We start from the raw sequence: 13839 nt of genomic DNA, 5'->3' as shown, positions 1-13839 counted from the left end.
TACTTTGCTGATTTCAGTACACTAACATTATTTAAATTTTTGTAACCATGATATCAATTGCCATCAATTTGTTATCATCAATGACTAAAATTTATATAATGTGTCTAATATCATGATATTAGTCTACAATAATTTTCCTTTCTTATGCTCTCTTGGTCTGTTTTGTTATCAGGATTATACTAGCTACCTAAGTTTGGGAGCATTCTCACTTTTCTTATATCTGGAATAGTTTATATAAGATAGAGTTCAGGGGATTCTGGGAAGATGGCGGCATAGAAAGAAGTGGAAGACTTAGTCTCCCCCAGAACAATTCATAAATGAACAAAAAACCAGTAAATAACCTGGAATGGTAGTGGGGAGACAAACGTGACTGTACACTCAACTTCCACCGACATGAATTGGGAGGAATGCCCGAGATCACAGCATAAAATCTGTGAGTAAAATTGCGGACCCACGCTGAGAGCCAAGAACCTAGAGCCGGGAGCCCCTCCCTCATGGAAGCCGCGCCATGCACTTTCTCAGCCCAGCTCCAAGTGAGCTTTTAATAGTAACTGCTCAATACAGACAGCGAATCCTCAACAAGCAGACAGAGGCTTTTGGCAACAACTGACCTTGGGAGAATCAGGAGAAATATTCTGTCTCTCGCTCTCTCTCTGTGGAGAAAACCTCAGCTGTTCTCAGCCAACAAGGTGTTGCAGTAAAGACAGCCTCACACATTCTGCATTCTGAAATGAGCTGAGAGCCCTGCGGCACAGCCAAGCGGCCCAGGGCTTCCCTAGAGGGATGGCGCACACTGATGATGTAGCACAGCATCCCCCTCAGCTGAAGGAGGATCGTGGCTGGGAGGGGGGATCCGCTCGGAGAACCCAGGGGCGCTATGCCAAGTCCGGTGGTTTACGGGACACCAAGAGAGAGCTGCCCTTCCTCCCTGGCCACCCGTGCACATGCCCCATATTCAGGGTGGGCGACTCCAGCAGCGCGCCCAGGCTGAGCTCTCCAACTGAACACATAAGAATCATTTCCCCTCACTACGCGAGAACTGTCTGGAGGGATATAGGTGGCTCACAGATGCCATCTGCTGGTTACTTAGAGAAAGTGTACATCACCAAACTGTCTCTGAAAAATTAGATCGATATCCCTTTTTCTTTGATACAACTTGAAAGAACCCTATCAAGCGAAACAAATGCCAAGAGGCCAAAAACAACAGAAAATCTTAATGCAGATGATAAAACCAGATGATATGGAGAATCCAGCTCCAAACACACAAATCAGGATTTCGGAAGAAACGTTATATCTCACAAATTTAATTAAAGAACTACAATCAAAGAACAAAAACGTGGCAAAAGATGTAAAGGACATCAAGAGGACCATGGCCCAGGATATAAGCGCCATAAAAAAGACCCTAGAAGAGCATAAAGAAGACATTGCAAGAGTAAATAAAAAAATAGAAGATCTTATGGAAATAAAAGAAACTGTTGGCCTAATTAAAAAGACTCTGTATATTCACAATACAAGACTAGAGGAAGCTGAACAACATCTCAGTGTCCTAGAAGTCCACAGAACAGAAAATGAAAGAACAAAAGAAAGAATGGAGAAAAAGATTGAAAAAATCACAATGGATCTCAGGGATACAATAGATAAAATAAAACGTCCAAACTTAAGACTCATTGGTGTCCCAGAAGGGGAAGAGAAGGGTAAAGGTCTAGAAAGAGTATTCAAAGAAATTGTTGAGGAAGACTTCCCCAACCTTCTACACAATATAAACACACAAAGCATAAATGCCCAGCGAACTCCAAATAGAATAAATCCAAATAAACCCACCCCAAGACATATTCTGATCAGACTCTCAAATACTGAAGAGAAGGAGCAAGTTCTGAAAGCAGCAAGAGAAAAGCAATTCACCACATACAAAGGAAACAATATAAGACTAAGTAGTGACTACTCAGTGGTGACTATGGAGGCAAGAAGGCAGTGGCATGACATATTTAAAATTCTGAGAGAGAAAAATTTCCAGCCAAGAATAGTTTATCCAGCAAAATTCTCCTTCAAATTTGAGGGAGAGCTTAAATTTTTCACAGACAAACAAATGCTGAGAGACTTTGCCAATAAAAGACCTGCCCGACTTCAGATTCTAAAGGAAGCCTTACCAACAGAGAGACAAAGAAAGGAGAAAGAGATATAGAGAATTTTAACAGACATATATAGTACCTTACATCCCAAATCACCAGGACACTCATTTTTCTCTAGTGATCACAGATCTTTCTCCTGAAGGGACCATAAGCTGGGACATAAAACAAGCCTCAAGAAATTAAAAAAAAGAAAAAATTGAATATACTCAAAGAACATTCTCCAAACACAATGGAATACAAATACAAGTCAATAATTTTTGAACTGTAACTCCACTATTTACTTCCTACATGATAAAAAATACACAAACTCTAAGGACAAATCAGTGGTTTTGAACTCAATGTAAAATATGTAATTTTAGACAACTATATAAAGGTGGGGGAATGAAGGAGTATAGGAACATAGTTTATGTGCCCTATTGAAGTGAAGGTGGTATCAAAGAAAAACAAGATTGATATGGATTTAAGAGGTTAATTTTAAGCCCCACAGTAAACACAAAGAAATTATCAGAGAATATAACCATAGAGATGAAATTAGAGTTTGGGTTAAGAGAAATGGGGGAAGGGGCAATGGGAAGTTAGAGATGAAATTAGAGTTTGGGTTAAGAGAAATGGGGGAAGGGGCAATGGGAAGTTAAGAAAGGAATGTAGGGTTGCTGTTTGAGGTGAAGGGAAATTTCTAGCAATGGATGATGGGAAAGAGCATAACATCATTCTAAATGTGATTAATCCCACTAATGGAAGGCTAGGGAGGGGGTGGAATGGGAAGATTTAGGCTGTATATATGTTTCCACAATTGAAAAAAGGAAAAAAAAAAAAAAGAGAGAGAGACAGTCTAACTAGACAACAATTGAATGCTAAGGATGAACTTGGATGGGATTGGAGGGTGGAGGACAGGAGGCTCAAAGGGACATAGTTGAGACATAAGGAAAAGGAAATATAGAATGTAAGCATTGTATCATTGTTGAATCTCTTATACTTCTTAGCTGTGCTTAATGGAATTACATATAACAATGTTCTTGTTCATGGGAAGTACATACTTGAATTACAGTGTATGTTCAAGGATGTGTGCAGCTAACTCTCATATGTTCAGAGAGCAGAGCAATAGATGATGGATGATAGGGAGGGAGGGAGGGAGGGAAAGAAATAGTGATGTGACAGCATGTTAAAGTTGGTGAATTGAGCTATCGGGGGAAGGGGGTCAGGGTATGATGGAATTCTGTCTATGGGGCTAGTATTGTTTTTGCAGCTATTCATGTAACTTTGAATTTATTTCAAAATGAAATAAAAAAAAAAAAGAGTTCATCACTTTCTTAAAGGTTTGTTAGAACTTCCCTGTAAAACTTATAGTCACAGTGATTTGATGTAATGAAATTTTACTGGTTATAAATCCATTCAGGTTTTCTATTTCACCTTAGATTTTTAAAAACTGTGTTCTAAGAACTAGTTCATTTGTCCAAGTTTTCATATTCGTTAACATAAAATATTTCACAGTATTCTTTTATTTTATTTGCTGCTGCAACTTTTTTATTCTTAACATTTTAATTCTTAACATTGCTTAATATTTTTGTTGTTATATCACTGTTTGTCTTTATCATATCTTCCCTTGTATTTTTCTCTGAATTTGCATTTCTTTGTTCTAATTTCTTAAAATAGGTACTTAGCTTATTAATTTTCAAATTTTTTTCTTTTAATATATGCTTTTTGGGCTATACATTTTCCTCTAAGTACAACTTTAGCTGCTTTATACATATTTTGGTATGTAGAGTTTTACTCAAATCTGGTTTTTTTTCCTATTGCATCGCAATTCCTTCTTAGCGTAAGGGTTACTTAGAAGTGTTTAAAATGTCAAAATGAAATTTTAATCTGTCTTTTTAATTGTAAATTTCTAACTTACTTGCACTGTGGTTGGATACAGATAACTCCAGTTATTTGATATGTCTTAAGAAATGATTTGTGGCCTTTCATATGATCAATTTTTATATGTGTTCTCTGTATGCTAGAGAAAAGTATCATCTAATTGATGAGTGCAGGTGTTTTATATGTTCATTAAATTAAGCTCTCTAATTATGTATGTCAAATATTTATATCCTCCACTTTTTTTTGGTCTGCTTGATCTAGCAATTATTGAAATAGTTGGGTAAAATTCTACTACAATTATTAATTTGACATTTTTTCCTAGATATTTTGGCTATTTTTGTTTTACCTGACATCATGTTTTCAGGTGCATGTAAATTGTATTTTTCTGAATTTTTGATCTACTGAATTTAGTCCATTTATCTTTCTTTTCTTTTCTTTCTTTCTTTCTTTCTTTGTTCTTCCTATTTTGTTCTTACTATTCCTTCTGGGATTTTATACCCCTAATCTCAAAAATTTATGTCTTCTATGAAATAATCATATCACTACCTGTTGCTTTTTATTTATTTGCTTGCTTATTTTAGGTGTATTTGCTATGTACACACCCATTCACCTCACTACACATATACATTTAAGCTTCTTAAGCGCAACATTCACCATTGCACACAGAATGTCTAGAATAATGCCTACACACAGTAATTGCTTGATAATTATTTGTTAATTGATTGGTTTTATGGAGTTTAGTGATGGGTATTTCTTTTTATTAAATCATCATTATTAGAACCATAGAATAACAACATTCTTGAAATGTAGGAGACCTAAGAGATGTATATATTTCTGTTCTGATTTTTATAAATGAGAATTGCCTCCTTAGAAATAGCTACTTATATCTGCAAGTTAGCAGGCTTATAAATATTATCTATTTAAAAAGAAGGAAGAGTGTCTGTTAGCAAGTTTGCAAAATTAGTTTCTGCTGTGAAGTAGTATTAAGTAAAACATATTGGGAATCACTGAAATAACAGATACAGGATAACAATACCATGAATACTTACTACCCTGCTCATGGCACACAGTGCAAATTCATTATATCATTTTTCATATGGAAACTGGACATGGACTCACAATCATTTTTCTAAGGAATACACCAGGGAGACATTACTAAATCCATGCAACTAAGCAATTGAGATAAAGCTTGTTTGCCATATCTCAGTTAGATATACATCCATCTCTATTTTACAGCTTGATCAATTTCAACGTTTCCATTATTTCCAAAATCTTAAGATTTTTGCTGCCATGGAACTAAGGCCACAGATGTAAAATGTTTAAATGATAATTGTAGTAATAATTTATAATAATAATAAATTATTATGCAGCTACTATATCTTAGGTACAATGTTTAGCCCTTTTTAATGCATTCTCTATTGTCCCAACAAAAAGGCACACTTAAAAATACAATAAAAAATTATATTAACAGTATTGTGAGATATGTATCTCAATTCCTATTTTACAAATGACAAAACAGATTATATTGTTAGTATTAATTGCACGATGCTGCATATATTATTACCATTAAGAGTAAAATTAAAGAAAAATTTAAGAATAAAGACAGAGAGAAATACTCACCCCATGAACTCATCCTGCTCATCCTGCTTCTCTTTGAGTCCTATAACTACTACAGCACCCACAGATACATCATTACAAATGTCTTATTTTTATACTCCTGATGATATCTCTTCAGGGTGTTAATTCTGAGCTTATGACATTCCCCAGATCTAACCCAATTATTTCTCTGAGCTTGTCTTCAAAATCTGTCTTTCTGGAAAACTCTCAGTACCACTTCAGGGTCTCTTGAGTCTTTCTTTTCAGTCTCTCTGTTTCCTCTCCTTATTTCAATAAATGTTTCTTTAATCATCTAGTTTCTTAAAGCTAATAAAGTAATATAGCGCTAATGTTCATAACTGTCATAGACAAATATCTCAGCATTTTCAGGATAAAATGTGAACCAACATGAAGGCTCTACTCAGTAAATAATATTTTCCTTTGGCATTATAATACAGTCATATTCATGGACTTAGGCATATTATTTTCTGATAGCACTGGAAAGTTAAAGTTTGTAAGACCTGACTTACTCTAGATAACGCTTTTAGTAAACCTTTTATAAAGCCTTGCATAAGACAACTTTATTGCTTATGCTTGCTTCCATCCTCATTTATAAAACTTCAATGAAGTTGTATATAAATACATATATATACTATAAATATACTTGAATCTATAATTTTTTACAGCAGAAATTATTTAAGAAGAAAACTAAAATAATTTAGAACCAGAAATATCTCCTGCTGCATTTTATTTGGCAAATACAAGGCAAAGGACTATTTTGCCCAGGATCTATTCAATGGACAAACTATATTACAGCAAATAAAAGTAACAGCTCATAAAAAATAATGTTAACAACTTGTCTGCCTCAAATCAATTTTGATTTTATTCAAAAACTAAAGCTACCTTTCCATCTACTTTCTAGACCTTTATATAAGGATTCCCTAAGAGTTTTCCAATTTTCCAGATGTAATTTCTGTGGCAAACATGGAAATAAACAGGGCAGTATTATTCATAGAAAGCTATTCACCAAGGATTTAAAGCAGTATGTAAATACAATAATGAGATAAATGAATTATTTCAAAATGAGACTAGCAATATAAAATTGTTGCAGAGATAATATTTTTAAACTTGTCTACCCTTTCCCCCCTCCTTACAGTTTCACTGACATTTCACTGAAACTTCTGGTAAAACTTTAAAGAAGGAAAAAGCAAACTTTTGAGTAAATGAATATTAGACAGTTAGGCCTGTCAAAAAGTTTAATCCTTTAAACAGTAATTTCAATCCTTCCTTTCCCTCAAGGGACTAAGTTCAGTTTCATGAAGGCCAGCAATAAATGCTAGATTGCTGTCCTGCCTGAAAGTTTAATTGTGTTTTCCTGCTTGTTTAAGGAAAGGCTCAATGTGAAGCTTTAGTGTTAAAAATAAAGCCCCATTTTTAGTGACCAGATTTAGTATTCACCCTGCTGATTCTTTCCTGAAAATAGTGTTGTGTGAATATTTTATCTGGAAAGAAATATAGTTCCTTGGTTTGCGAAGCAATTTTTATAGTGAAGTCTGAGTATAATGTATAGGAGGCAAACAAGGGAAAACTGTAATCCTGGAAGATTCGTTATAAATTGTGTGTGTGCGTGTGTGCATGTGTGCACTTGGATGAAGATCAAGTTATTCAACTTTGGAATGAAGCCTCAGAAATCCAGTTTATCTGTCCTGCATGCACCACCACCCCTTCTCCCATTCATACCTCTCATTTCACTTTTTCTTAGTCAACTAACTCCTCATTATCTCACAATGTTCAATTTAGATGTCACTTTTCAAGAATGTTCCCATTTAACGTTTCACCATTTGCAACAGGTGTCACACTCATAAGTACTTATTTAATATAATTATTTTCTGAAAAGACTGTAACCTATAAACTCCTTGAAGACCAGAATATTTTCTGATTATCCACTGCTGTATTACCAGAGTTAGTTGGGTAGAGGACTCTTGATAAGTATTTGTTAAAAGGGAAGAGAGAGGGTGGAACTTCTTCATTCCTCTGATATTCTATTCAAATCACTTTAATCACTTAAATGTATGGTTCCAACGTACTGGGAGAAATCATATAAGATGTTCTTAAAACACAGAACTCTAATTATTTCTTATAAACTTTGAAGTATTTTTTAACTCTTTGCAGACTTTTATAAATGGAAGAAATATATTCTTGCGCTTATAATTAGTCAGATTTTGAAATTATAAAATAAATTCTGTAATAGCCAAGCACCTAGACATTAACTTAGATTCTTATGGATCCATGATTCATATACAAAGATACAGCCACCTTCTGATTTCTCATTAACATAAATCAATTCTAATATAGAAAATCACATTTGTTAATCCTGGATTTATTGTGGTGGCCTTACATTGCACTTTTCTTTATTATTTTATATTTAATCTATAATAATAAAATGGAAATTATCTCAAGGTTTCACCCAGATCTGTTAGCAAAGTGTCTAATGCCAACCCGCAACAATGGATTAACTAATCTTTCTATTTCTCTATGCATTTTCAAAATATTTGTCAGTTCTGTTTGTTCACCATCTGAGCACACAGTTTCTTTGTTGTGAATGGACTTTATTTTTCTAAAAATCTTTTCCTGCTAGCTTTGAAAGTGCCTGACTTTGGAATAGACTCTCTGTCCACAAAAGCGTCCTTTACTTTCCTCCTCTATGTTGAATAAACTGAACTCAACAGAGGCAGCAGAATCATTTCTAGGATCAGTAATGATGATTGTAAATTATTTGGGGGGGAAGGAAATATTTTAACTAAAGAAATATTAAAAGGGGCCCAATTTTTTTCCCAAAATAATTAATTTAAATTATGCATACATGGATTATAGCACATAATAGTTTAAAATACCCTGTGTTTGTATTAGACACTAAATTTTAATGAGAAGACCTATCAAGATTTTTTTCCTCTTACTAATCAATTTTAATTACAAAAATGTCAGATACGGGTAAGGGCTACTTTGTACTCTGAGCCTCCAAACAGAGGCAGAAAGGGTGATTTCTTTTGTTTAGATGAAGAAATAAAGAAACATTAAAGGTTTCATAGAAAATAACATTTTAAAACAAATTCATTTTTTATCAACACTGTTTTACAGCAAAACTACGGGAGTCCTGCTTTGATCCAGGCAATATAATGAATGGTACCAGACTAGGAATGGATTATAAATTAGGATCAACAGTCACCTATTACTGTGATGCTGGTTATGTTCTCCAAGGTTATTCAACACTCACCTGTATCATGGGAGATGATGGAAGACCTGGATGGAATAGAGTCCTACCAAGTTGTCATGGTAAGAAGAATTTTTTTTCTGAGTTTTTATTACTATTATAAATAACTAAGAAATTTTTAAAGTCAGTTTTGTATTCTTTTAATCAACTATTTAACATGCAATCGACAAATGTGGTATAGAAAAAAGCAAACATCATCAAGGAATTTTTAATTGAATCCAGTAAAGCAATTGTTCTGGTAAAGTGCTTATATTCCTAGGCATCTGTTCTGGTTTGCTAATGCTGCCAGAATGCAAAGCACCAGAAATGGATTGGCTTTTATAAAGGGGGTTTATTTGGTTACAAAGTTACAGACTTAAGGCCATAAAGTGTCCATCAACAAAGAGTACCTTCACTGGAGAAAAGCCATTGGCATCTAGAAAACCTCTATTTGCTGGGACGGCACATGGCTGGCATCTGCTCTCTCCTAGATTGTGTTTCAAAATCGCTTTCTCCAAAATGTCTGTATCAGCTTCCAGTGGCCATCTTCAAAATGTCCGTCTCAGCTCCAGCTTGCCATTAACTCCTGTCTGAGCTTATATAGTGCTCCAGTAAACTAACCAAGACCCATGCCGAATGGGTGGGGCCGCGCCTCCATGGAAATTATCCAATCAGAGTTATCACCTACATTGGGTGGGTCACATCTCCATGGACACTGAACCAATAGGTTCCAACCCAATCCACACTAATATGTCTGCCCCCACAAGAATGCATTAAAGAATATGGCTTTTTCTGGGGGACATAAATATACAAACCCGCACAGTATCTCTAAAGCAATGTTCACGTTATAGGAGACAAACTGAGAGTGGAAGCTTTGCTTTTCTTGTTCATTCTTGTGCCCCAGCACCTGAAAACATTAGGTGCTCAGAAAATACTGGCTGAATAAATAAAGAATGCAAAGTCTGAAACTGACATTTCAACACAAGGAGAAAAATGCAGTAACTTAAATGTTATAAAAAAAATTAGTTTTGTGCAAATCTTTATCTGAATATATATATAGAAGACTATATATTTCTCCTAGGAATTAGGATGTCTTAAAGAGACAAACAATGACCTCACTGTGGAATGGTGCCATAGACTCCACAGTCATTAAACGATATGAATGCAGTATACCAAATCAACACAGTGATGAAATCATCTAGGGCAAATTTTCCAAACTATGGGTCACTGCCAGAGAGTCATAAGACAGTGTATTGGGTTGGGACTGGCATTTTTAAAAATGACATAGAATTGAACCAGATCAAATAGAATAAAATAAAATTTAAAAGAGGAGAAAAAAATATTGGAATTAAAAGCACATAGTAAGGATAAATATTATTTTGTGGAACTTTTTTCAGTTACATATACACACAGATAAATAAAAATTAAAAATGCACATACTCACACATGTTTGTGCATGTATGTGTGAGTGCATGCGTGTTTATATTGGGCCACAATGTAAAGTGTATTTCTTGTTTCCTTGTTATGGATTTCAGTGACAAAAATCCAACTCTGATCTGATGGCTAAGAGCAAGGGTTTTTGCTGTCTGATCTTCATGATAATCATTCTGAGTTTTATAATTTATTCACTAATTATAAATACATGTGTATGTGAATACATATGATTTCTGTACATACCCAAGTTATAAAAAACATTCAAAGTTTATTGTTCCTTTTCTCTAAAATATGGATAATTGAAATTGTTTACTTCAAAATGTTGCTATAAGAAATAAAGAAATGGTGGACTTGTCATGAAAATATCAATTTCAGTGATTGCCTTTATCATTTGTTAATATGCTATGCCTCTATTTCTAATTTCCTCAGTGTTTGGAAATTAGGTAGCTAGTCTGCTGCTGCTTTTCATGCTAGGTTTTAACTTATTGTAGGAATCCTGCCTAGAGTAGCTGAGGACATTGTCAGGAAATATTGTCTGGTAAGCTTTGTTTTAGAATAAGTGGGGAGTTGGCTGTTAGACTAGACCCAAAATGCCAATATAAGGAAAGCTTTTTTAATTTATGTACTTATTTACATAAAAGTAAAACACCAGCGTGACTGTATTCTGTGCAAACTCTGAAATTCAATCATATTTTGCTTTCTTTTGTAATGTTGCCTTAGTCTAACTCTAAAAAAGACCCTAAATTCCATAAAGTTGTGGGATGTATTTTACTCTTTAAGCACGTAACACATTAATTCATGCAAGCAAGCTCTTAATACATTTTTGCTAAATTGAATTGAACCATAAAAAATATGCAAAGTTTATTTTAGAAGATAGATTTTTATCATGCCTTAGGATTAAGTGTACATTTTAAATCTGAAGAAAATGTTTTTAAGAGCTTAAGTTGGACACTGGGAGATTATATTTGTCAAAAGTCAATCTAAAATGATAGCATGCTGTGTTAAGTTCTGCCCAGTGGTGAGAAACCCTGCCATAAATCCTCATGAGAATGTCACCTATATTAAATGATAGCAGAGCAGGATATCTGTTCCTTCAATCCACTTGATTACACACTCACAAAAGTGTTTAGAAAGTACTTTCTTTACTTCTTATTTTTCATACTTTGGGAAGTAACGGTTGAAACTCAGTCTATAAACACACTATATTACAGTAAAAGTCACATATTCTTACCCATCATCTGACTCAATGTTAGGTTAGGAAAAGGTAATAAAACACAAACAATGCCAGATTCCATATTTTGTCTTTAATATTCATTACTTGATTTATTTCACCTTATGACATTGCATTTGCTTATATAAACACAGTTCTACCCTGATCTAGGGTACCATCCCCATTTTATCATGTGGCCTCCCTCCAAACTAGTTTCCCTCTTTCCTTTGTTCCTCATACAGTCTCTTCAGAGCACAACAGCGTGATCTTTAAAACATATACCAGATCATAAACTTATTTACTCAAAATCCACCAGTGGCTTCCAAAATCAGAATAAAAACTACTTAATCTGTTGGTACATACCCTGGCCACTCTTATTCTCCTCCTTCTGTGTTCTCTTTGATCCCCATTGGTCCCTTTGATGTTTCAGTATGCTGATCACATTATGTCTTAGGGCCTTTGCATTTTCTGTCCTGTATACTTGGAATGCTCTGTACCCACTATCTGGTTGGCTAGTTTTCTCACCTCCTTCAGGTATCCGATTCACTTGTCTTATTAGAAAAACCATGCCAAACACCCCCTTCTCCCCATACTTCCAAGAAGGAATCAATATCTATATCTACAATTGCAATTATATGTTATATATCCTGGGTAAAAATTGATCTGATATATGCAAAGCACCGGTTACCTTTAAGGCCTCAGAACTTGGAAAGGTAAATTGTAAAATTTGGGGAGAACTGTCCATAGTACCAATGAAATACTCTTGATCCTTTCCATTGCTATAGCATACAGTGGCACCCAATTGATGGCTAATTATAATATAAGACCTTAGGCGTAAACATATTTGGAATAGTAAAGAACCACTAGCTTGCCAATTATTCTAAATAGAGATTGTATCATTTATTCATTCCTCTTTTCGGTCATTCAAATGTCACTTCAGGTACCATTAAGTCTCCTAAATATTAGAGTGTTCCAACCCAGCTTAGCCCCCAGACTGATGAATATGCCAGGCACAGAGTTAGACGTGAGTTTAGCAGGACTTACTTACAGGAGATGATTTGTTCCACAGTGGCCTTGGGCCCAGAAAGATGAAAGTTAGCACTCTGCAAAAGCAGGGGTTGCCAGAAGGTGGTTTATAAGGGTTAGGACAGGGGAAGTGTGAGAACAGAGTTTTGACAAGGTCTTGTTACATAAGGGTGTGGAGACTTGTTATCAACAGTGATCAGAAGAGGGGAGTTTCAATGCTTTGTTTACAATACATATTTTCCTCCCCTGAGGAGGTCTGATGCTTTTAGGGTCTGTCCTGGTCAAATAGGCTGATACATAGAATCACTATGGAAGGGAGGGGCCCCAGGCCCTGGACCCCCACATAGGGATAAAAGAATGAATGGTCCTTGCCCTTATAGGGTTTACAGTCTGATCCATTACTAGAAATAATAGCAGTGCACTCAGGGTGCAGCATGAAAGTGTTTCTGACCTAGTTAGAAACAGATATCAGAGAAATCTTTGTTATGAAGGAGATATATGAACTGAATCTTACAAGTATTAAATAAGCAGGAACCAGGTAAAGGACAGAATATGAGGAGATGGTGTATTTCACCCTTAGGGTTCAGCATATGTAAACGTATAGAAATAAGAGTGAACAGGGAATGTTGGTAGAATTTCAAGTAGTTCAATAAGGCAGGAGCATAAGGGGGAAGACTAATGAGTGTTAATAGTATCTTATCTGTGTTGAGCACAGTTTGAAGTCTTTTATACATATTATTTTATACCTCACCACAACCCCTTTAAGTAGGGACCATTAATATTCTCAATTTATAGATGAGGAAACCAAGGCACAGAGAAAGGGTCAGTTACTTGCTTGAAGTCACATTTGCCTAGCAGTCTTGTTTTGGAGTCAGTGCTCTTAATCACCGCTTTATAGGTGGGCTGGTTAATTTTGCAAAGAACCTTGTATTATCTTTTATACCTCTAGAGCCTAAGAGTGCTTGGCATTTTTTGGTTGCTTAAAGGTTTCATGAATGGATGCATGGTGCTAAGATCAGTGGTGGAACTGTGGGTTTTCCACTTATTTCTGAAATCTTCCTCCAGGCTAAGTAAGTGAATTAAGAGAAGGTGAATTCCTACCAATAACTGATTAACAATACAATTTGGGGCAGAATACAAATCTCTTAATAGATACATTTAGTACTAACTCAGATATTTTGAAAATCTACAACGCAATTTTCATTATCTTTGTTTTTATTCATGATAGTACATGTCCTGTGTTCTGTAGAAAATTGAACCAAACAACTCAATCACTGATTACCTCTGAGTCTGTCCAAAGTGTATAAACACAACTATTTTAAGATTTCAAATCCAAT

General features: G+C 35.0%; 1 protein-coding gene across 8 annotated transcripts in view; it reads left to right on the top strand.

Annotated features, from left to right (window-relative positions):
• The window catches only part of CSMD3 (CUB and Sushi multiple domains 3), a 1408207-nt gene that overhangs the window by 1154743 nt on the left and 239625 nt on the right, over positions 1 to 13839 (top strand). For all 8 annotated transcript variants that reach the window (XM_037802758.1, XM_037802757.1, XM_037802756.1 and 5 more), the window contains one exon: positions 8721 to 8915. In XM_037802758.1, coding sequence (XP_037658686.1) covers positions 8721 to 8915 — 195 coding nt within the window. The remainder of the gene's footprint in view (positions 1 to 8720; positions 8916 to 13839) is intronic.

Source organism: Choloepus didactylus, chromosome 14 (assembly GCF_015220235.1).
Source record: "Choloepus didactylus isolate mChoDid1 chromosome 14, mChoDid1.pri, whole genome shotgun sequence".
NCBI classification, from domain to species: Eukaryota; Metazoa; Chordata; class Mammalia; order Pilosa; family Megalonychidae; genus Choloepus; species Choloepus didactylus.
Note: the sequence above shows the minus strand (reverse complement) of the source record. Positions and strands in the feature narration are given on the sequence as shown.